A 24,933-nucleotide genomic window follows, 5' to 3' on the forward strand; every position below is an offset into this window, starting at 1 on the left:
ACTAAGCACCATGTTGATGTTTTTATTGGTGCCACTCTGTTAGAGCAGATAGAAGTTGTTGCACTTTAGACCATGTTACGTAGGCTAATCATTATCATAAGATAAGCCCTGAAAATGCAGTAATACCTGAAAACATACGCTAATGAAAAGTATGGTATAAAATAGAAAGTAAATCCGTTGCCTCTAGCAACAAAATTCCAACAGCCCTCATTTCCCATGCTGTTTTTATCTCTTTTTGCCCCCCCAGGATATTGTAACATTATTGCAGAGAGATCATGACAACATTATGTGGCTTTCCTACGATTTGGAACGGAATTTATTATTAGACAAAAAAATATTTCAACAAACGTGTCCGGTCCAGCTATAACACACAATCTCCCTATTTTATTTAATCGGAAAACAAAAAAATGAAGGAATTTATCAATCATCTGTCACCATCATCTGTTATTGGACAGTAGCAGTACAGATAGTGCTCTTGTTCACACACAACAAATGGAGCTTCCCTTCCAGATTTTTATCAGCTCAGTCTTTCCTGTCTCAGGAATGTACAGTGACCATGAACAGGTAAAAAATGCAGTACAAAAAAACAGTACATAAATAGATTAATAGATGTATTGAAATGTGTTTGGAGGTGGGTGCACGTTGCATGGTCCTGAAATGCTGTGTGGCTCATTAATGACAGTTGGATTGGTATGAGATACAATATTAATTCTTTATCCCTAGTCCTCATAGTCCCTGAAACTAGGGTAATGTTGTGTGTTTTGTTATTTAAAACATGGCAACAAATACAGATCCAACCACTTGTTCTAGAGGCAGGAATTGGGTGTGATGGTTTCCCACCAAGTAACACCTTCTGTCTGGTATCAAGAAATAAAATTCCTGCTTTTATGAGAGAAATGTGACTTCTACTAGATATCTGTTATCGGTTTACAATAAATACACTGGGATTTAAAATATATAGAAGCTTCCCTGACTGTCGGCCAAGAAGTGCGTTAGCATCTGATCAGCCGTATTGGAAATGACCATATGTGTAGTTCCTGTCTCGTTACCCTGCCAGGCTGTGATGTTTCTCCACAGCATTGTGCTTACTGATGGCTAGATTCCTAGTCTTTGATACTGGTTATCTTTTGGCCACGGCTCTGGTCAGAGTCGGGAGCTGTGTTAAATTTTTGTTTTACATACAGTATTTTAAGGGGTAGTTTTATAAAATGGTTGATTCACCACCTAAATAAGAGAACCATGGCTTGTTGTACTCCATTGATCAAAGTGCTTTGTACAATCGTGAGGTCCTCTCCTTTTTTTTCTTTTTTTCATATAAATATAAAACTAAATAAATATCTCACGAGAGAGGCTCACTCCCTTATTCAAGGCTTCAAGAATTCCGAAGTCCCTTGTTATACGCCACAACCAAATACCACCCCAACTGTCCGTCTGCTTTCCTTTCCCCATTATGTATCACATAAGGCCCCTGGTTGCCTCGGGAAAGTCACACGTGTGTCTGCATCCTCCTCTGAAGTGGCCGGCTGGGGTCAGAGTTTTGAGATGATGATTGGGAATAATGAGAGGAAGATGCTGAGGCTTTGCTGGACTTGTCAAACTGGACGTATCCTTCTTGTTTCCCACTGCTGCTGACGCTGCTGTCGCACTGAGTGTCCAGGAAGGAACTGCTATCACTCATGGATCCTCTCTGGAACTCCCGTTCACAGAGCTCGATGGAGCTGCTACCCATACCGAGGACGAATCGCTGACTATAATCATATAAGCGGTTCTGTCCGCTCAGGGTGCTGTAGATGTTGGTGAAGGACATGCCTGTAGGAACCCGTTGCTTGTTGGGTGGTCGAATTTCCGATTGACAGTTGGATAAGGAGATGGTTGGAGTTGAATGGTGGTCTTTGAATGTATTCACACTGTAGTAGCCATTGGTGGGATCCTGAAAGGAAAAGAAAAAGTGTTAGAAATATTAGAAACATGAAAATGCTGAATTTAAGTGATGGAAGATTTTTAATGCGCTGAATATAATTCATTCACAATCTTCTATATGAAGCAGACCTGTTGTGAGGATATGAAGGCAAGATAATAAACTAAAAGCAGCACTGTAGTTTGCTCCGCCAAAACTGGGTGGGTTCCGAATGCAAATAATAAATGACTAATTCCATGTCTGAGCTCTGACATTCCCCCAACACTCCCACAAGTACGCCTCAGTGTAAAGTACATGACTTTAGTATGCCAGGATGGAGTGGGTGTGGCCTGCTTTCTGTCTAATTTTAGGACAACAGAAATAAACAAAATAGTGTATGTTGCCCACAAATCAGATCACAGATCTTTTCTTTCCCCCTTTGGAAACAAGTCTGGCATCTAGAAATGTAAAAAAGAAAAAACTGCGCCAACTCAATACAACCAGCTGTGATGCCGGAACAAAATAAATAAATTGATCAGAGTGAAACAGTCCTAAAAAATGTCCCAATAATAATGAAGCAATAAATGTAGCGATAAATGGTATTCAGCTGGAGACTGACAACACCGCAGTGCAGGACAAAATCATCAGTGAAACCGCCACCACATAGACAGCCTCTTACCAGATTGATTAGAGGGAATAGCCTTAAACGGGTTAACCGCACAGTGGTACCACCGGGTCCAGGGGAATCCAGATCCAGTCCTCCATGGGAAAGAACCAGCTGCCAGGGGAATCCAGATCAAATCCTCCACGGGAAAAAAACAGCTGCCAGGGGAATCCTCAATCCTCCACAGAAAAACTAGCTGCCCCTTCTGGTGTCTTCTATTAAATAGAGGGTTAGCAGCTGCAACTGCTAACCCTCTGGATTCCCCTGGACCCGGTGGTACCACTGTGCGGTTAACCCGTTTAAGGCTATTCCCTCTTATCAATCTGGTAAGAGGCTGTCTATGTGGTGGCGGTTTCACTGATGATTTTGTCTTGCACTGCGGTGTTGTCAGTCTCCAGCTGAATACCATTTATCGCTACATTTATTGCTTCATTATTATTGGGACATTTTTTAGGACTGTTTCACTCTGATCAATTTATTTATTTTGTTCCGGCATCACAGCTGGTTGTTTTGAGTTGGCGCAGTTTTTTCTTTTTTCCATTTGTATTTATGTGTATATGCACTGTTTACTGCTGCCTTCCGGTTTAAAATATATATATATATATATATATATATATATATATATATATATATATATATATATATATATATATATTTATTATTATTATTATTATTATTATTATTATTATTATTATTTTTTTTTTCTTTATTAATTTAATTTATATTCTTGGGTTAGCGCAAATTTTCTTGTCTCCAAGTCTGGCATCTAGTTGGTTGCCATAAGGCAGTGCAACATTTCCTATCCTGCAGTTCAGTAACAAATTGCAGTGACATTTGTACAAACCAAGATATCACAGACAGCTACTTTTTAATAGCATTGTATTGATTTTTGAGGTCCTCTGGTCTTCAAATCACGTCTTCTATTACCTGCCTGAATTAAAAGCCTTAAAATTATTGTAGAGCCAAATTGTTTTTTTCTATTAAAACAACAAATATGTTACACAGTGGAACCTCGGATTGCGAGTGACGCGGTTAATGAGTGTTAGGCCTCGTACACACCACCGGATCTATCCGCTGGAATTGATCCGCGGATCAGTTCCAGCGGATAGATCCGGTGGTGTGTACGTCCGAGCGGACATTTATCGGCGGAAAAAATTCCAGCCGACGGATTTCCAGCGTGCATGCTAAGAAATCTATCCGCTGGAATCCTGTCCAGCTGATTGATCCCGTGGTCTGTACAGACTCACCGGATCAATCCGTCCGATCCCCTCCCTCGCATGCGTGGAAGTCTTTATCTTCCAGCGTCGCGCACGTCGCCGCGTCATCATTGCGGCGACAGCGTGACACGTCACCGCGGATGGATTCCGCGCGGATTTCGATCTGATGGTTAGTACACCCATCAGATCAAAATCCGCCAGAGGATTTATCCGCTGGAACGGTCCGGAGGACCGTTTCCAGCGGATGATCCTCTCGTGTGTACGGGGCCTTACGAGCATTTTTTTTTTTAAATCCTGCCTCGGTTTGCGAGTGTTTATCTCACGAAATGAGCAGGATTCAAGCCTCTGTGGTGTGCAGTACGGCATTTGGCTAGAGGTGCGGGTGCGCCAGTGACACTCGGAGCCGTTCGAAAAATACTCAGTTTCCGAGGGTTTCAGAGCCTTTCCGAGGGTTTCAGAGTGCGGCTGAACGGTCTCCGAGTATTTCTGAGTCTCTCTGGCGACCCCCACCTCTGGCCACATGCGGTATTGCATGCCATAGAAGTCAATGTGGAACAAATTATCTTTGGATTACAAGCAGTCTCCTCGGACGCATTATGCTCATAATCCAAGGTTCCACTGTAGTTTCTGTGCAATAGTTATGTGCAGAGCAGCCCCATTCCTCCCCTCAGGTCCCCCACCGGTGCTCCTGGCTCCTGGTCTTCTTGGTGTGCCACCGTAAGAAGCCACTTTATATTGTGGCAGACCTGCGGGCTCGACCCCCCACCTGAAGTCCCCTAATTACAAGATTTGATTGAAATCGGCAGCAGCAAATGGTTCCCGCTGCTATTAATCTGCCCTGTGAGGGGGAGAGAGCAGCTGCACTAGTGCACAGCACTGGATTGAGAATGGGCTCAGGTAAATCTAAAGGGTGGTGGGGAGCTGCATTCTAAGTATTTTTTTTTTTTATCCTAATGCATAGAATGCAATAAAGTAAAAAACCTTACCTTTGCAACCACCTTAAAGCAGAGCTCCCACCAAAAACGTAAAAGTCGGCTTTACAGCCGGTTCTCTGCTGTGTATGCGCAAAAGTGCGCTTTGTGAATGGCCTGCCGGCGGTGGAAGGAGGAGGGGGGCCAAACTTCCGAGTGACTTTGCTGCGGTGATGTCACCCAGAGGTGTGACATAACTATTGCACAGAGCAGGTAACTATAACATATTTGTTGTTTTAATAGAAAAGACAATTTGTCTCTACAATAATTTTAAGGCTTTTAATTTAGGCAGGTAATAGAAGACGTGATTTGAAGACCAGAGGACCTCTGAAAAATCAATTCAATGCTATTAAAAAGTTACTGTCTGGGATAACTTGGTTTGTAAAAGTGCCACTGCAATTTGTTACTGAACTGCAGGTTAGTAAATGTCTGCACTGCCTTATGGCAACCAACTAGATACCTGTCAAAAACAGGTATCCATCCACTTTCCTCCCCAAAAGGTGCCAAATGTGGCAGCGGAGCTTCCCCTAAAGGATAACTGACATACTACATTCAATAAAGTAAAATGCCCATTTAATTCTCCAGAGCTGCGAGAAATTATGCAAAACAGAAATTTCAGATTCTGAGACATTTCACTGGATGGTGATTCGAGGGCTAAACGTCCACTGTGCTTAATTATCAGATGGAGTCAAGTCATCCTGAATGAATGAAAGCAGTGGAAAATTCAGACAGACACAATAGGCTGTAGATGCACATGTAGGCCGCAGTCCCGGGAGAGGTAGTCTGCGCACGTTGCTATGGTAACCACTTTGATTAAATATGACACCAAATCATTTTTTGGAGGAGAAGAGATTAATTATCCTTTAAACACATTCCTTCATCTGTATGTAAATAAATCTGACTTAAAAGGCTAATAACCGACTAAAATTGTTTTTATGAGGGGGAAATAGCGGGGAGAGGATGTGATATTCTGTCACAGTGTATGATTATCCAGGAGGGAGGGGAGACTCTCTGAACTTTGTTGTCTGATAAACAAAACAAAAAAAAGTTCCTAAAGGAAACCTGCCATGAAGCAAGTACCTGTCTGAGAAGACTCCAGTGGAAAAAAAGAAGAACAAGACCTGCGCGTATGTTAGGTAGGTATAAGGAAGGTAAATATGAGCAACAAGAAGACTCCAGTGGAAGCTGACATCATGAGAGCATAATAGGAGGCAGAGCTTCAGCCACCTCAGCCCCACCATGCAGTTCCCTACCTAAAATTAAGTCTCAGACCTCTTAAAGCAGTAATTAAATTGATATTTAAAGGTTATTTTTTCTTCTTCTTAAAATATGAGATTATACTTACCCAGCTTTGTTCAATGATGTACAGAGCGGTCCCTTACCTCTTCTTTAGCAGTCCCCCTGTGGTGCTGTCCACTCCTCTTTCTTTACAATGTATAGAGGGACAGCACAATTACAGTACAGTTCAATACAGAAGGGCCCTGCTCGTAGAGCTTACATTCTAATGGGAGGGGGTGGTGGTACAAAAGATAATAGCTGCCGAGAATGATTTGATGGGGGTGACTCTGGAACAATTGTTAGGTGGGTGTGGGATAGGCTTCCCTGAATAAATTAGTTTTCAGGGATCTTCTAAAGTTGGACATGGTAGGGGCTGATCGGACACACCAGGGCAGGGAGTTCCAGAGGATGGAAGAGGCTCTAGAGAAGTCCTGAAGGCGAGCATGGGAGAAGGTAACAAGGGACCTAGAGAGCAGGAGGTCCTGGGAGGAGCGGAGGGGACAATTTGGGCGATATCTGCAGATGAGGTTGGTTATGTAGATGGGGGCGATGTTGTGAATGGCCTTGTATATTGTGGTTTAGCATTTTGAATTTTACACGGTGGGGTAGGGGAAGCCAGTGAAGGGATTGGCAGAGAGGAGCAGCAGTCACGGATCGGTTATTGAGGTGTATTAATCTAGCAGCAGAATTCATAATAGACTTCTGAAGGGGGGATAGCCTGCTTAAGGGTAGGCCATTAAGGAGAGAGTTGCAGTAGTCAAGGCGCAAAATAATCAAGGAGTGAATAAGTTGCTTTGTGGTTTCATTAGTCAGGAAGGGTCAAATTCTGGAGATGTTGCAGAAGTTAAAGCAGCAGTATTGAGCCAGTGATTGGATGTGGGGGCTGAAGGAGAGGTCAGAGTCCAGGATTACACCCAGCACCCTGGCATATGTGGAGGGACCAATGGTTGTGTTGTTGATATTAATGGTAAAGTCATGGGGGGGGGGGGCCGTGAAGGAGGAAATATAACAAGCTCAGTTTTAGAAAGATAAAGTTTGAGGAAGTTGTCCGTTCGAGGGGGTGAGTTGATGAGTGGAGAGATAGATCTCGGTGTTGTCGGCATAGAGGTGGTATTGGAAGCCGTGGTAGGTTATCAACTGGCCCAGGGACGAGGTATAGGGTGAGAAAAGGAGGGGCCCAAGGACAGAGCCTTGGGGTACCCCAACAGAAAGAGGAAGAGGAGCAGATTAGATGGAGTTGTAAGTGACACTTAACGAGCGCTGAGATAGGTAGGAGGAGAACCAAGATAAAGCAGTCTTAATTATTTTTTAAGTGGTCATATGTCTGTTTCTTGTCTGTTTCAGTACAGCCTTGTTGGGCCAATGGAAGAAGCAGCAGCTGTGCTGTGGTTCACATAATCCAAACACAAGAACAAATGGAGCACTAGATTATGATTTTCTAAGGGTCACTGGGCACACTGACTCCTGTTTGGCAGCATGCCACACAATGGGGACTCCCCCCAGGAACAGGCAAAGAACTGTAGTGATACCCCCATAGGGGCTGATGAGTGTTGTAGCCCACCTGTCACACTGCCCAGCCTGGCATTCATTTCCCAGACACTGAACAGTCCATGAGCTTAGTTTTTTTTTGTGTTTTATTGAGGGAATAGAACTTGGATGGGTAAAGGAATATATGGGATGTGAATTTTAGAGCAATTAATTGGGACAAAATATGTACACTCCCTGTACATATTACTACTTCAGACTCCACCAGAACTTTCTCCTTGCTTGCAGACTATTCCTCTTCCTTACTCACTACACAACTCTTCGCTCTCAGGATCAGCTAGCACAAATATGGTTAGGCCTGACTCTGACTTCAGCCAGGCCTTAACAACCGCCTTTTGCAGGCAGGGACCGTGGGCCCATATGGTGTAACAAGAGAATAGAAATTTCTGATGCTAGCTGTCCTATCTTTGGTTACTAAGCCCAGTAACCCAACTTCAGGCCCTGCCAGCAGCTGCCTTTCTCTACTGCCCCTGACAACACAGGCCACTCCACTGGCTCTGCACTTATCCCAGACTTCATACTCCCAGTCCTCTCAGGCGTGTCTCCCCAGTCCTCCTGACTATGCTTGTCACTCACCAGCCCTCCTGGCTGCGACCAGTTGTTCCTCCTCTTGAATATTGCCTGCCAATGCTAGCTCCTGCTGTCCTCTTTGCTCCTCCTATGCCTCCTGTCCAGAACCTTCATGCTTTCCGCACCCAAGCCAAAGGTCACCCCCCCCCCAAACTGAGGAGCTACCTCAAAGGCCTCTACAGCCTAGCACTCCATCTTCAAGCTCTAAACAACTCCACCAAACTCCTCCCCTGCTGGACTGACCCCAGGTACTTAAGGAGGCCTGGCCCCTGCCAATTCAAGTCGGGGATTGGCCAGGGATCCTTAGATTACCCCAGGCAGCTTCACCTCTCCCCTCCGTCTCTCGTTCTAGTACCTTCCAGAAGGCTCTGGAAAGAAGAGGGAGGTCTTAATAATGCTGCCTGTGAGTCACCTGCTGATGCTGCTCTGAGCCACTCCCATCCCAAATAAAAACAAACAGGCCTGCCTAAATTTACCTTACCAATCACTCAAAAATCCTATGTTGGCACCTACCTAAGTAGAGGGTGGTACAGAACCCAGAGATGACTATCCACATACATACAATCCAATGAGAGTGCCAAACAAGGGTTTAAGGTTCAAAAGTTGTTAATGATAAAATTGATTCTTAGCAGAATACAAATTGAACATATTTAGGGGGCCACGCACACTACCTTTTATCCAGGTCTACATTGTTTGGTTGTAGTATGTTTGGTAGTAAACCATTAACTAAAAGGGAAAGTACAATGCTATTTTGCTTAAACTTTTTTTTTTGTTAAAATAAAAAAAGAGATTTGTACTTACTGTGCGGCCCTTTACTCCCTTTTCTGGAGTCCCCCACCAGCTCTCTAGGCTCCTCCTCTCCTGCATGCACCCCTATAGCAAGCCATGTGCCCTGGGGGCACACGTGTGGGCACACTGCTGAGCTGGGTTGTGTGCATCCATAGACACACACGGTGTGGCTCAGCCCTGCTCCATCCTCACAGGATTTGACTGGCAGGAGCTAATGAGACTAGGTAGTGAAGGGAGAAGAGAATGCTGCAGCTGGACACAGTGCTGGGTTAAGTGACAAAAGTTCTTGGTAAACTATTAATGGTGGAGCTTTGATCTCAATCCTTACTGTGTAGAAAATGTACCTATTATTATTATTATTATTATTATTATTATTGCCTTTCCTCTAGTTGTTCTTCTCGTTTCTTTGAGCAGATTGTTCTGTTTAACACAATTTATACAGTCATTTCACATTACACTGAACCCCTCGTGTAAAGGGAAAGGATCTTCGTAGGACTCGTGTCTTGATTTATCAGTGCGTACTCTTAATTGGCTGCTAAAGCTCGGGGCCAGTGATCCAGAGGCTCTGGAATGGAACTGCAGCAGATGTTATTATATGGAGGTCAACCAGGGGGCTCAGCTGTAAAATGGGTCTCTGTCTTCATAGCATTTGGTCCGGAGACAAAACTGAAGCCACATATTTGCTGGTCAAGGTTGCTAACATTATTGCTAAGCTGCAAAGGCAGCTAAATTGTTTTTCTGTTTATACTCTGTGACATGCATTGGCTTTGTCATTTTGCTCCTGAGAGGATACATCCATTTCAGACCTTTCTGTCTTCCAGCAGTCATTCCAGGAAAAGTATGCTGAAAACCCGAGTGAGGCTTATGCTGCTAAAACCTGTTGCTACTCAACCACTAACCTATTTGCAGTAAGGTTCTGTCTGTTCTCTTCTCATGTAGCTTGCTTAGAATGTGAGCCAGACATAAACATGGGGTATGATCATTTAGAATCATTTGATCAGATATTTAACCACTTGAGTTACGGAAGGTTTACCCTCTATAATGACCAGGCCGTTTTTTGCGATATGGCACTGCGTTATTTTAACTGACAATAGCGTGGTTGTGCGATGCTGTACCCAAATAAAATGTCAGTTTTTTCCCCCACAAATTAGAGCTTTCTTTTGGTGATATTTGATCACCTCTGCGGTCTTTATTTTTTGCGCTATAAAAATAAATAATTTCTGCTATAATACACATTCAATAAAAAAAAAAATAGAATTTCTTCATCAGTATGTATTCTGCTACATGTCTTTGGTAAAAAAAAGATTCCAATAAGCGTACAAGATATAGCGTCTACAAACTATGGGATGGATTTATGGAATTTGAATTTTTTTACTAGTAATGGCGGCTCTCAGCGATTTTTAGCTGGACTGCAACATTACAGCGGACACATCTGACACAAAATTACAGTTTTTGGGGACCAGTGACACCAATGCAGTGATCAGTCAGCCAGTAATTGCACTGTCACTGTACTATTGACACTGGTAGGGAAGGGATTAACATTGGGGGTGATCAAGGGGTTAAATGTGCTCCTAGGGAGTGCTTTTTAACCGTGGGGGAGGTGTACTTTGGCTGTGAGAAGACGGAGATCTGTGTTCCTGCTCCCACTTCCAGGTAAGATTGCCTCCTTCTTCCCCCCGCTGCCTTCTGGGACACACAGAGGTCCCAGAAGATGGCGGGACCATTCAGAAAGTGCTGCGTGACTTGTGCATGCGCAGTAGGAAACAGGCTGTGACGCTACAAAGCTTCACTTCCTGTTTCCCTTACTACAGATGCCTGCTTTTGCACCTGAAGCCGATTGGCAAATCAGCTAGGGGTGCCAACATTGCGGGATCCCTGGACAGGTAAGTTTCCTTATATTAAAAGTCAGCAGCTACAGTATTTGTAGCTGCTGACTTTTATTTTATTTTTTTTACAAACTGGAACTCCGCTTTAATACTACCCTATCCTGCCGTTTGTGCTTCATGTCTGGATCTTCTTACAAAGTTTTGGCTGTATCTGACACTTCTGGATGTGTTTGGATAATTGCGTCCCTCAATGTACGTTGTGGTTTCCACTGGCTGGCCGCTGGGCCCCTATTGTGTCTCTGATAGACAGCAGTGATTTAGCAGTCGGCAAGAGGAACCACAGCACACAGAAAGGGATACAATTATGTATGATGCAGAATAAGATTTTTCTAGAAGCTGTAGCTATGAAAAGAGCAAAAATGCAAGCCAAGGGTGCCAGGACAGAGGATTATAAGGCCCTTTTCACACATGTGGATCGTTCAGTCATGTTAAAACAGATGAAGTATTCATCAGTTTGTCATCGGTTCTCATCTTTTTTTTTTTTTTACATCCAATACCAATGCAAAAACGGATGAAAAACTGACCATTTGTCAGTTTACATCTGTTTTTCATCCGATCCGTTTTTTCCAACTGAAAAAAAATAGAGCTTTGATTAGTTTAAAAAAAGGTTGACGGATGTGGATGTAAACTGATGTAAATCGATGATCATACATTTACATCAGTTTTTCTATAGAGATGCATTGCGTTTTTCATCCGTCGACAGTCTGCATGTGTGAAAGGGGTCTTACCTGCATTGTTTTGCAGGGGATTTCTTTTTGTATCTTTTATTTGATGAAAGAATTACTTTATGATCACACTTTGTGCAAAATGCAGATAAAACATCATATCACTCAGTCTCCTGTTTACACTAAAACAAGCTATAGATGGTTTGACAATCAGTTGGGTCAGCAAGGACCGGCCAAATTTTGATCCATCTATGCCTGGTCTCATTTAACAGATTATTAAACAATTTCCCTCAAACAAGAATATTGGATGCGTTTTATTTGATCAGCGCTGTCAGAATACAATAGCACAACAGGGAGGATTCCTCGATCCAACTTGTGTGGATGGAAGAATCAATGTTTTTTTGTTTTATCAGTTTGCTGGCTGAAAATAATTTTGTATTGCTAGAGAAATGTCAACCCTCAATCTCCTGGCATGGCAGCATTTCAGGGTCATCTGTAAGCATTCCCGGACTTCTCAGAGAGAAGTTACTAATAGCGATCTTAAAGAGGTTGTATAGTCTTTTTTTGTACTTTTATCCTACAGGTAAGCCTATAATAAGGCTTACCGGTAGGTAAAAAAAAAATATCTCCTAAACCTTTATGGTTTAGGAGATATTCCCCTCGCGATATTCTGACTGCAGTGGCGCATTCGCACTGTGGATTCTCGGCTGAAGGCCCGTCAGACGCCGGACCTTGTCGGAAATAAGTTTCCCGCACGCATTGCGCGGGAGTGACGACATCGCGGCTGCAGCCACTCACAGCGCTGGAGCCACGATACCTGGAAGACACGCCGCGGCAACATGTCAGCTACCTCGGCGTGGACCAGGTAAGTTACTGATGCCTCGTTCTAAGGTAAGAATTTCATAATGAGCTAGTATGCGGTGCATACTAGCTCATTATGCCTTTTGCCTTACAGGTGACAAAACATAATAATTCTGGGACTATACATCCGCTTTAAGTCCAGCTTTGCACTAAGCAGCAGCTGCGTTAGTGGTAAAGCGCTGTTCATTTAAGCAGCGATTTACCGCTGTTTAAGCCACGCTTTTCGTCCGCTAGCAGGGGTTAAAAGCACCCCGCTACCTGTTGTGGTGTTTCCGAACTGCCCATTTACTTCAATGGGCAGGGCATTTTGGGAACGCTGTTTACAGCACTCCCAAACCGCCCCAAAGATGCTGCTTGCAGGACTTTTCCTGACGTCCCACAAGAGCACTGCCCCAGTGTGAAAAGTCACACTGAAATGGGGAGGAGGTTTTCAGGCGATATTAAGAGGCTATTTCTAGCGCTAAAATGCCTGAAAACTGCCTCAGTGTGAAGCTGGCCTTAGTCATGACCAGCTTGCCATGAAGTCTCAGCTGTTTTATCAGTTTAGCATTCACAATACACAGCATCAACAAATGCTGAATCCACGCTCTTTACACCAGAAAATAGGGCTGGCGTTTTTTTTTTTTACGCATTTCATTTACCTTACACGGCTGAGTTGGTATTGTAGAAGACTGTCATATTTTTATTCAAGAGTCTGCTTTAAGGAAAGAAGATGGGTGGTAAATTTTATTGACTAAGTAAACAATTTTCTTGACCTGCCCTACAATATGACATTTACCAGAAAGGCACAAGGAGGTGAAGATGGGGTTTAAATGAGCAATACAAAAGCACGTTTATATCAGATATTCTCCCGGGACTGACTTGTTGCAGTGGGCCTCAGATGGGTTATCACATCTGAACTTCATGTTAACTAGCTTGTAGAATTACAGCCTCCAGCTACAGTCTAATCTCTGACCCCGGGGAAATATCCTTGAGGTACAGTATTAGACCGTTAATAGAAAAATAAGCCACATGTGTTCTATGGGGTTACGGCTTCCATTCCAATTAACATTTGTGGCTGAAGCAGGCGTTTATGTTTCATGAGAATTAGTAACCTTAAGGTTAAATAGAATCACTAACAATGACTTATGGGCTTATTCAGTAAGACAGTGCAGAGAGTGGCAGTGATATACAAACCCTTGTAACCTGAAACAGCCAATCAGATATCAGTGTATGATGTCTGGTCTGTGAAAGCTGAATTGTGGTGGTTATTGGTTATTACACTTATGCCGCGTACACACGATCACTTTTTGTGATGAAAATTTTTTTAATTTTTCCAACTTCATCATTAAAAATGATGTTGCCCACACACCATCGTTTTTGAAAAATGATGAACAAAGCGACGGCACTCTAAAGGGGAAGTTCTATTCGCCTAGAGGCTGCTTTTAGCTGGTTACTTGTTAGTAAAAGATGATTCGCGCTTTTTTGTCTGTTGCAGCGTGATGAATGTGCTTACTCCATTATGAATGGTAGTTTTACCTCCCGTCTCATAACTTGCTTCTGGGCATGTGCGGGTTTAAAACGTCGTTTTTGCCCACACACAATCATTTTCTATGACACAAAAAATTACATTTTAAAAAATGACATAAAAAATTGAAGCATGTTCGAATTTTTTTTTTGGTCGTTTTTCAGAAGACAAAAAATTATGTTTAGTCCACACACGATCATTTTAAATGACGTTTTTAAAAATGTCATTTTTTTTTTCATCACAAAAAGTGATCGTGTGTACGGGGCATTAGTATCTCATTACTGCACTTTGTAATTGCCTTACAAACCCTGTACGACAAAGGCATAATGAGCTAGTATGCATCGCATACCAGCTCATTATGAAGTACTTACCTTAGATTGAAGCTGTTGCAGCGGCCCCGCACAGCGCTGTGACTGGCGACATGTCTCCCGGAGTTATTTCTGGGTTCGTGGGCTCTGGCACTGTGATTGGCATGTGTGCATCGGCTGCAGAAGAAACAGGACGAGTGGCCCGTTTCTTCAGTGCGCACGCGCGGATGACGTTGGTGCAAGCGTATATGGAAACTTTTTCCCAAACCATGCCGGTTTAGGAGATATTTACAGTACCTAAGGGTAAGCCTTACTATAGGTACAGGTGGTGTAACTAGGTTTAAAAAGATTTAAAGTCTGAGGTCACTATTTTTCTACCTGTGAGATACTTGCTCTGTAATCTTTTTGATTCTCAGATATTTTTTTTTTTTAAAGTCTTTCTTTTTGTCATTGTTAGCTTTTCTACATATTTCTAACCCTGTCGACCCTTTTAACATGTAATACATAAAATGCATTTAATCACTCAAAGCTGACTGTAAGACCCCATTCACACTGGTATACTTAAAGAGGAACTGCAGTCTGCTCACATAATTTGTAATAAAAACATCTTTGCCATTCTGAAGCTTCCCTCCAACCACTTTGCATATTATTTTATATATACTGTGATTCTGTACTTGCCAAATATGCTGCAGATATCTCCCTCCACTGAGTCTGGCTACATCCATTTTAACTGTGGGCAGCTGAAGCTGCTGTCTGTTCACTTCCTGGATTAACACAGGCATACACCTCCAGCTCTGCTGCTCTCATTGACTCTCTTATGACTCACCCCCCTTCCTTCCTTCCTGGCAAACTCTCAAGAGAGTGAGAGAGAGAGAGCTGTGCATGATGCCATAATCCTAGGCTTTTTACCAGACAAGAAATGAGAAGTAGGCTGTCTCAGCTATTTACTGGCAACTATCCAAAGTTAAAACAACAAGGGCAGAAGATTTAATAGATGGAAAGTGCCCCCCTTCTTTGAGAGCCGCCGCAGGTTTTTTGTGCGCGGCGGCCTTCGGGCATACCCCGGGGACACGTACGCATTTTGGCACTGACGGTCCGCGGGGGGGTGCTCGTCAGGAGGTTCGCGATGGCTGTGCACTATTATGTATTATTTTTGTCGGCCTGCGCGGCCTTGTCCCTGTTTTACAAATAATAAAAAAAAAAAAATAGATGGAAAGTGGAAAAAAATTAAAGCTTTAAATGTACAGCTGTGCAAGAGACATTTTTGCCCTCAAAAGGGATGCACAGGTGTTTTGTGCATCCTAAATGCAGGTACAGTGGAACCTCGGATTACAAGTTTCCCCATTGAAGTCAATGGAAATGAAAATAATTTGTTCCGCATTGACTTCAATGGCATGCAATACCGCATGTGGCCAGAGATGGGGGGGCACCCGAGAACTTCGGGAAAGGCCCAAAGACAGCTCAGCTGACCTCGGCACACCTTGGGAACGGTGTATTTCCAAGTCATTCCGATAATTTCCGAACTGCTCTGAATGGCGCCGATCTCCTCCGATTAGCGCCGCTCGGCTCCGCGCCCCCAACAAACCCAGCGCGCTCCTAAACTGCCCCTGCCAATTGCAATGAATGAGCAATGCTTTCGAAGTGCTGCAACACGGGAGATTTTAACCCCTTCTTTTGTTTCTCTCTGTACGCCAAAAGAAAACTGGTCTTCATTAGCTTTCGAACTGCCGGTATTGTATTTGAATTGTGGCAGTGTAGTGACAAAAAAATTAAGATATTCCTGAATAATGTAAAATAAAGTACAGTTGCAATCATTAAACAGTGATCTCACACTAAAAACTATGTAAATAAGTAAAAAGCGGAGTTCCACCCACTTTTGAGAGGTGGTCTTAAAGGAAAGACCACCTCTCCACCCCTTTTTTTGGATATTAAAAATGCCTTTTTTTCTGAAGTACATAGTGTACTTCCTATCCTATGCAGTGGCGGACGTCATATCCTTTCGTGCAGGCAGTTCACCTAGAGATGGCGGTTATTGAATCACTTATCACAGATTTCTATGACATGGATTGGAGCGGGTCAGGGGTGCAGATGAGATTACAGACCTTTTTCTAATAGAACTCATTGCTTTCATTATAGCATTGGGCTTATGTTCTAAACTATTTTTTGAGCTTCACAGCAGCAAGTGTTTCTTGTTTCCCTTTTTGACTTATTTATATATTTTAGAACTACCTGAATTTGGTGCACGAGTTGCTGTCAGAACCAAGGTTCCAAATCCTCAGCCAGCGGGCGTAACGTAATTTTTACCATTTAAGTTACACTGGCGGAAAATTTCTACCTAAGTGCCCGATCCACAAAGCACTTACCTAGAAATTTTCGGCTGTGTAACTTAAATGTTTCCAGCGCAAGGCGGTCCTCTTCTGCAGGGGGCGATGACAATTTAAATAAGGCGCGCTCCCGCGCTGGCCGTACTGCGCATGCTCGTGATGTCATTTTCCCGACGGGCAGCGTGCGAAATTACGTTACGCCGGGCTTTGTGGATTGCGACGGGACAATAAAGTTGAGTCGGGTAAAAAAAAAGTTACGCGCCGAAAAATAAAATTCTAAATTTAAAAAAAATTGCGGCGATCGAAAAAAAGGTCCGTTTTTACAAGGTGTAAACAGTTTACACCTTGTAAAAGCAGCCCTAATTTTACGTATGCAAACGTAAACTTACGCAGAAAAAACAAAGCTGAAAAGCTTTGTGGATCTCCGTAAGTCCTCATTTGCATACGCAAAGCGGCATTTCAATGCGAAATGCCCCCAGCGGCGGATGCGGTACTGCATCCTAAGATCTGACAGTGTAAGTGTCTTACAGATGTCAGATCTTCTGCCTATCTTTGGAAAACTGCTTCTGAGGATCAGTTCCAAAGATAGGCACAGGGATACGCAGGCTGAACAGCAGTTCTGCCTGCGTATCCCTTTTGAGGATTTGGCCCCAAAAGTGTTGCAGATGCTTCATGAATTTATACATTTTAAACGATAGGAAGTTGGTACCACTCTGGATTTTTGGCAGGTATTTTGTCCGTACTTGCAGTGTTTAATGAAGAATAAAACATGGGAAAATGTGCATTATAGGAGAAATGTACTAAATTTGTTTTTCATTATTTAAAGTGCTTATTCTTATCGCACACTTTAAGTGATATGAGACATTGGAAGCATCCTAGACATAATTGTAATGATGTGGGACTTATTTAAACAAAAAAGTTAATGTAATAATTATTTACATTTACCTTCTGAAACTCCTTTTCCTCCTCTTTCAGGACCTCCAGTTGTTTGAGGACCGAGTCTTGCTGGAAGTCTCCCCTGTCAATCTGTAATGCAAAATAAGTGTGTTAGGCTGGCCTATCAGAGCTTTTGTTATACTCTGGTATACAGGAGCCATTTCAAGGTTCTTGAAAAAATGTCCTTGGAGGGATGAAGTGGTTGTAAACATTTACATATGCCCGCCAAAGTGACTACCCCCAGGTGATACAGAGATTAAAAAATCTTCCTAAATAAGCTTTACTTGATTATACGCAGCCCTCTCTTTTGTACAGCAATTCAAATTCCTTCTGAATGCAGGACGCGGATCTGATCTTGTCATAGAGCAGAGGGCTGAGTGTAATCTGAGACCTGGGTGGAGGGAAAAGAACACATTGCAAAGTCTCATAGGGAAACATGCACAACTGAAGCTATCAACCTGCTGTATGCTTGGGGGAGGGAGGGGGTGGTGGTATGGCTGTTTCCTGGGATTGCTTGGTGTCAGCTGTTAGAAATTACTTATGCAGGTAGCAGAGGGATGAGAGGAAAGCTAGAAATCACACTAGGTGTTTAGGATTGAGGCAAGTACACGCTATAGGAGGATATGCTTTGTTCATTTATCGTTTCAGAAGTTTACGACCACTTTAAGAAATAAGATACCCATCTGTGTCCACAATCCACTTAAAGACCAGCTTCCCCAGTTGTACTGTGGCAGGTTGGCTCTATTACGCAAATCGTTGTTCGTCCCTTCGTGTAATAGCTATAGCAAGCGCGCCCACGGGGTGGCTGGCGGGCCTTGTGCCTGCCGGCCGCCCGCGATCGCTCCACATAGAGTGGAATTCTACTTGAAGGGAATTTCAGATATATGAAGAAAAAAAAAAATCTGAATCGGGGAAAAAAAAAAAAGTACACAAACCCATCTAGGCATACAGCCACATGGAAATGTTACTTATAATTGCTATTGATTTTGGATTGCTACTTTCTGTGTTTTGCCCAGGGGGGCAGTGTGCAATTTCCTAGGGGAGGAAGGGAAAAGCGTGGGCTAGGAGAGGGCCCATCCAGAGAATATAAAATATGCATATGATTCTGCTGCATTGCCCGCTCTCTAATCAGACAGGAATTAATGTTGGCCCAGTGCAGCTTGTTGGAAATCTATAATACGTTATTTCATACTGTCACTTGGCCTTTTGTTTACAATTGTTTTGTAAGTTATTCTGTAAAGGATACAAAAAAAGGGCCCAGGACAGGCTGAAAACATGGCTATTAGCTTGGTCTCTTAGCAACCAATGGCAGGTAATCTCACTTGAGATGTAGGCCGAAGCCTGGAGCAAGCCTTGACGCGCGTATTAGTGGTGCAGGAAGCAATTTTAAAAAGTCGTGTGTAGAGCTCCCCGTAATGGCTTCTGTGTATGATCCTGCGTTATTACAGAGCTATTGTTGCACTTAAAGCTTTGCAAGTTAATGATCAAGGCAGCATAAGTTTCCATTACTTGGAACTGGAGAAAGTCCAGCTTCTATCATACCACTGAGTGGGTCAATTGCTTCAGTGAATTTGCAGCAAAATGGAGGAATTACCTGAATTAACCTCGTGCTTGACAGAAAACTTTGAAACAAAATCATTATGTGAATCTTTTGTGGCTGAAGATGAGCAAGATTCGCTTTAGGCTGTTTTTTTGTTTTAATTTAACTTTATTGCACCAAAATGGAGAGCAAGTTTTATTACAGCTTGGAAATTGCAAAAATGATAGTTCTACATTATTGTGTCCATTTTCGCAACATAAGGTTGTGACATTATTGTTACTATGGCAGATTTATTCCTTTTAATTTCCCAGCTAAAAATCCTGCCTGTATTTACTAGTCCACTAATTCTTCTGATAAAAGTGCTCTGCTATTAGCATTATTTTTATTTTTTTCCTTTTGTAAATACCGTATTTATCGGCGTATAAAACGCACCTTCATTTTAAGAGGGAAGTTTCAGAAAAAAAACTTTAATTTTAAATAAGGAACATTAATGCAGCCTCACCAGTGCCCATCTGCAGCCACACTATTGTCAATTAACGCAGCCTGCACAGTGCCCATCAGCAGCCTTACCATTGAAAATTAATGCATCCTACAAAGTGCCCATCAGTAGCCTCTACATTGCCGATTAAAGAAGCCTGCACAGTGCCCATGTAGCCTTGCCAGTGCCTGGTACACAGGAGATCGCAGCTGTGTATAATCTGCCGGCGCTTGCCACTCCTCTTCCCTCAATTTCTTTATTTTTTTAGCCGGCAATTTTTTTTTAGCCGACAATTTTTATTTTTTACATTCAGCGGGGAAGCCCGCTGACAGCTGATGACTCATCGGTTGTTAAGGACATGGCGGCCGGCTTCCTGACCCCCTCCTTAGCAACCAGTTATATACAGTGGAATGTATAGCTAAAAAAAGCAAAACGCATATCGCAAAATGCAAATTGTGGTAAAAACATGGTAGTTGCATTTTGAATGCGGGTCCATTGAAGTCTATTACATGCAAAGCGCTGCATTTTGCGTGAGAAAAAAGTCCTCAACCTTTTCCAAAAAAGCAGAGGCACAAAAATGCATTGATGTGAACATGTTCCATATGAACCCATGTTAAAAAAAATTCCCTGCACTTCTGCAAAATCAAAAAACGCATTATTGTGAATTGAGCCTTACTTCCTGTGCCAGTGGTAACTGCAACAGAAAGCAAGGGAAAATTCTCCATTGGGGAGGGAAGGAGATTTTACCAGCAGGGCAGATGTCTATAAAATCTGACAGAGCTTCTATTTCTTCCCAATCTACTAAAATGTTTTTTTTTTATTGCTTTATGTGCCAGTATATGGGAGATCTCTCCTCACTTCCTGCCTCGCTAACCACTGTTACCAAGACAGGAAGTGACAGGTTCTTAGTTCCCGGACTTCTTAGTGAGATGCGCTTATGGCTAGCGTTTAGTTTTTCTAGCTCTGTTTACTATCTTGAGTACTTAACGAGCCTAAAGGGTGGGATCTAAGTGTGTAATGTACACTTCATTAGCATTTTACCCTGTAACATTACATCCTTATGCAGCCCTAAAAGACTTCATTAAACCAGATGGTGCACAGGTGACATTAATGACGTCTGAGATCAAAACGTGCAAAACATAAAAGCAAGGAGCCCCATGCTAATTTAAAATGTCTACTGATCCTCACTGCTCTTGGCTGGACTGTGTTTGCAGTCCTCCATTTCTGTAGTCCGGTATTTACATCACCTACGGTAATATATCCTGGAGAACACAGCAATGTGAATTTCTGCAAGTGTAACGAGAGAGATTTTAATGAGCTGCGCTGTAATGGCTCTCTGTGCTCACAAGATGGTAATTGGATGCCGGGATTCCTCCCTATCTCTTGCCAGTCATTCAGCTTCTTAGCGTTTATTAACGGAGTAGTCCAATGTCGGTGATTTCTCATAGACTCCACACCTTGTGTTAAGCCACAGCATAGAACATTTAGGACTGAAGGATGTGACAAATGGGGAAAGGGCTGCTGTCTGTGCAGGTGGTCCATGTGAAGAATGTTCTGTTTTGCTCCTCATCCACCTAAGTGGAATTGTGTGTTTAATTATAGAACTCCAGTAAATCGTTGAACTGGGCTATAAAAAGTTTTATCTGTAACCTGTAATAGCAAAATCCCAGCCCTCCATCCCTTCTGGTGTCTATATCACACACCGTAAATGACAAAACCAGCAATACAATAACCATCTCACCCAGCCATCTGTTTATGTTATGTAACTTTATAAATCTAAATCTGTTTGCATCGGTGAAACAATGTATTTTTGTGGCAGGTGGTCTGTTTGGTTGTCTTTCTTTCGTTTTATGGATATGCTTAAAGTGAACCAGAGCTCACACTATGCACATTTAAGTAATAATATTCTGAACCAGCAGTAAAATGTCTCCACTGACCTCTGTAGCTTTAGGTATTGTGGAGAAATTTGTCAAGAGAGTTAAAAACAGAGGCACTGAAATCATATTTTCCCCAGTTGTCTTCTAGGACAGCCCTTGAGCGATGGAGTCCCTCCCATCGCCACAGGAAACACATTGCCACAGTTAAAAAGGCGGTCCCTCAGGTCCCTGGTCAGTCATTTGTGTTTCCTCCGTCGGAGGAACATGTTGCTAAGGGAACCAGGAGAGGGACTTTATCTCTCAGGGGCTGACTGAGGGGAGTGGAGACCACACAGGGGGACTGGGTCCTATTCGTCGGCTCCAGTGAAGTCTTACCTTTTTGTTTTTGGGCTCAGTTACCGTCCAGCATAACTGGAGCAGACCCGTTACACCCCTGCTTCCAGTGCCGTGGTGTGTCGGTGGCAGGGTGATGCAGGTTCCCCCCAGGAGCTATGCAGATGGATTCATCCATTTTCAGCTCCTTGCTGCAATCGTGGTGGGGGGCGGTGACGCCGTTTGCATAACTTTTGGTGGAACTGCATCATCGCTGTGTGCCGAGACTTCCGGTTCTGGGTCTCCAGGGCGCAAGGAGGAGGGGAAAAGCCCAGGCTGGGCCTACTAATTCCGATCAGCATCCAGCAATACCGGACTAGTGGCGGGATCCGGAGCAGCAAGGGGGGGACAATGGAGGTGAATTCCCAGGACACTCCGGCGGATGCAGGCACCAGCCAAACCCAGGTAGGCTACTAGGAAAGCCCTGTACTGTGGTTTTTACATGTTCGTAGTTGTAGGGCTGGGACTAGTATACTCCATGGTGGTGGATACCTTACTGTCCCAGGAATATGCAGTAGTGGTGGTTGCAGCACGGGTGCTTTTAGAGGTTAAAAGTTTGATGCCAAGACCATCTATTTTTTATCTTCAACCCAAGGAGGGTCAACATAACTCCAACTTGGGACCTTTTGGTCATCCTCAAGGCCTTTTTGGGGACACCGTTTGAATCTCAGAAGCCTCTCTAATGCCTCGTACACACGATCGGAAATTCCGTCAAGAAAACCGTGTATTTTTTTCCGTGTTGCATACACAAAATTTAATTTGACTCTTTTTGTTGTTATCCTTGAGAATTAAATACAGTAATACCTCGGATTGCGAGTAACGCAGTTTACAAGCATTTCGCAATACAAGCAATTATTTTTTTTTTTTTTTAATCCTGACTAGGTTTGCAAGCGTTTGTAACCCAATGGGGTGTGCAGTACCACATTTTGCCAGAGGTGCGGGGGCGCCGGTGACATGAATGCCCCATTCTTGAGTTTGTTTAAAGTAGAATGAAAGGCAAAAGATTTTTTTTTTACATTTTGGATAAGATAAGGAAGAGTTATAAACTTTCGGCCCGATAGCTAATATAAGAAGTGAGAAGAAATCCCTCCAAAATAAGAGCATCTCTGATTTTAATCGGGGTCATCCGAACTAGTACCTCCATCGAAAAATTTCCCCCCATTCCTGTTCTGGTGACAACCCAAAATTTGTGATTTTTCTTTCATTTTTGCTCTCGGTAATAACGGTAAACAGGACAAAAAGAGAGGGGACACAGACAGAAAATTGTTCTAATTCCTCTCTACTCTTGAAAAAAAAGTTTTGCCTTTAGTTCTCCTTTAATATCCAGAGTCTTGGCACAAGTTCCCTTTCAACTGTGGTCTTCATAATTGTATTTTTTTTGTTTTTGTTTTGCTTTTGTCTCTCAGAAATATTCCAACTTGCCAATTTTTTTTCTATAGAACGTAATTATTTTTTAATGAACCCTACAGTTTTTCTTTGGTATGAAATTAATAGTGTGGATATTTCTTATCCTGGTGACACCACAGGAAGTAAGGAAACCATCTCAACAGCTACAGAGTGAGTTTCAAAACCTGACAGAGGTTCTAGCCCTTTTTTGGTATTTTTAAGGCAATTTTCGGCACCTGCAACCATCTGCAGTGAAAATGTGTGGGGCTGCCCTTCAGCCTGAATGGCACCCCCCACGCATGTAAAAACACTTGTTAATCACATGCTCAAAAAAACTTTCAATTTCCCTGCAGGCTGCATTTTGAAATGAATGGGCTGCATGCCCGAGGAAACATACCCTGCACTCACACATGTGTTGCAACAGAGTGTAAAAGGAGTTAACTGTCATGCTTCAATACACAGCAAGGCATATTACTCAAAAAGAAAATAATTGAAAAATTATATGATATGAATATTATTACCTTTTTCTTATTCTCTTACTGTATACCCACTGTTGCTCTTTTTATTCATATTGCAAAGTGGTGCAAGAGGGAGATTTTTAGTCTAAACATTTATTTGTCTAAGAAAGGTCATACAGAGGATTAATATTGTCATACAAATGGATCTTTAGATCTGGAGTTATTTGTGTACCCTTCACCTGTTATCTTATCTTTTTGAATGTCTGTTTATCCCAAAGGAGAAGTGTGGGAATCTAAATAAACATACACACTTACCTATCTGCTGCAGCATCGATCCAATGTTGCAAGCTGTCCCCTGACAGCTCTTAGCCTGTCAACTGATTCTGGGTCACAGGAGAACACAAGTAAGTGCACTCCTATGACTCACATGTGAAGTTTGGCCAAAAGAGCTTTGGTCATACTTCTTGTTTAAAATGGTCAAATGATTCTATACAGCCATGCATCTTCTGTACCTAAAAACATCAGTTTGGTATAACCGGCACACTAATGTGTATTTAAAAAAAATAACTATTATTAATTTCAGCAGAAATTGTTACTCTTCATGGAAAAATCTTTTGTATAGTTCAGAGGTTTGTTCCCTGGCTATTTTCTATGCTTCACACTACTGTCTGCAAACTACAAATCCCAGAATCCGCCGTAATGTCTCAACAGATCAGGGAGCTGGTGTGGCACGCGTGGGTGTATTTTATTTTTTATTATTTATTCAACCTGCCAAGCAGCAGTGGAAGAATCTGGATCCTAAAACCAAAACATGGTGGGCAGAAAAACAAGAGGGGTCACTACAGTGCTGTTGTTACCTTCATGATGACCCTAGAACTAGGGTGTAAGTGTGGCACTCTAGGAGAAATATCTATCCTAGTAAAAAAAAAAGATATTGGTGTCACTTGCCAATTTAGTCTTTAGTCTTAGTTGAATAGTGAGAATGAGAGAGGCCACACAAAGACAACTAACCAGGGTATGGAAGCTGTTTGAGACATTTTGTTTTTACTACAATTTTTCTTGTTAAAACGTTTAAATGTCAGAGAGCTTTCTGTTTCTCGAGCTCGCTGTTAATATCTCCAGCATTGAATCATTTCCCACAATTCATTGCAACTGTGTCTGTCAGTATGTAAGAGATGGCACATCTTGCTCCATTATCCAGCAAAACACAACCCGTCCCAGTCTGAGGAGCTGACTCATTTAAAATGCAGGCCATCAAGCTTTGGCAGTGACATTGTCACAGTGCACAGTTATGACAGATTGGAAAAGTGATTAAAAGTATAGATCAGTTACAAACTCATCTCCAACCTTCCTGGAAGGGGCAAAGTCATTTCATATATTGGGCTTCCCATCTCGGGCCTCGCT

General features: G+C 42.7%; 1 protein-coding gene across 2 annotated transcripts in view; it reads right to left on the minus strand.

Annotated features, from left to right (window-relative positions):
• Positions 1-289: 289 nt before the first annotated feature.
• Positions 290-24,933, minus strand: part of KIRREL3 (kirre like nephrin family adhesion molecule 3) — a 1,042,107-nt gene continuing 1,017,463 nt past the window's right edge. For both annotated transcript variants that reach the window (XM_040326200.1, XM_040326201.1), the window contains 2 exons: positions 17,428-17,508; positions 290-1,930 (listed from right to left, as the gene is read on the minus strand). In XM_040326200.1, the coding sequence (XP_040182134.1) occupies positions 1,487-1,930; positions 17,428-17,508 (525 nt within the window). In that variant the 3' untranslated portion in view covers positions 290-1,486. The remainder of the gene's footprint in view (positions 1,931-17,427; positions 17,509-24,933) is intronic.

The sequence above is a fragment of the Rana temporaria genome, chromosome 10, assembly GCF_905171775.1.
Source record: "Rana temporaria chromosome 10, aRanTem1.1, whole genome shotgun sequence".
Taxonomy (NCBI): domain Eukaryota; kingdom Metazoa; phylum Chordata; class Amphibia; order Anura; family Ranidae; genus Rana; species Rana temporaria.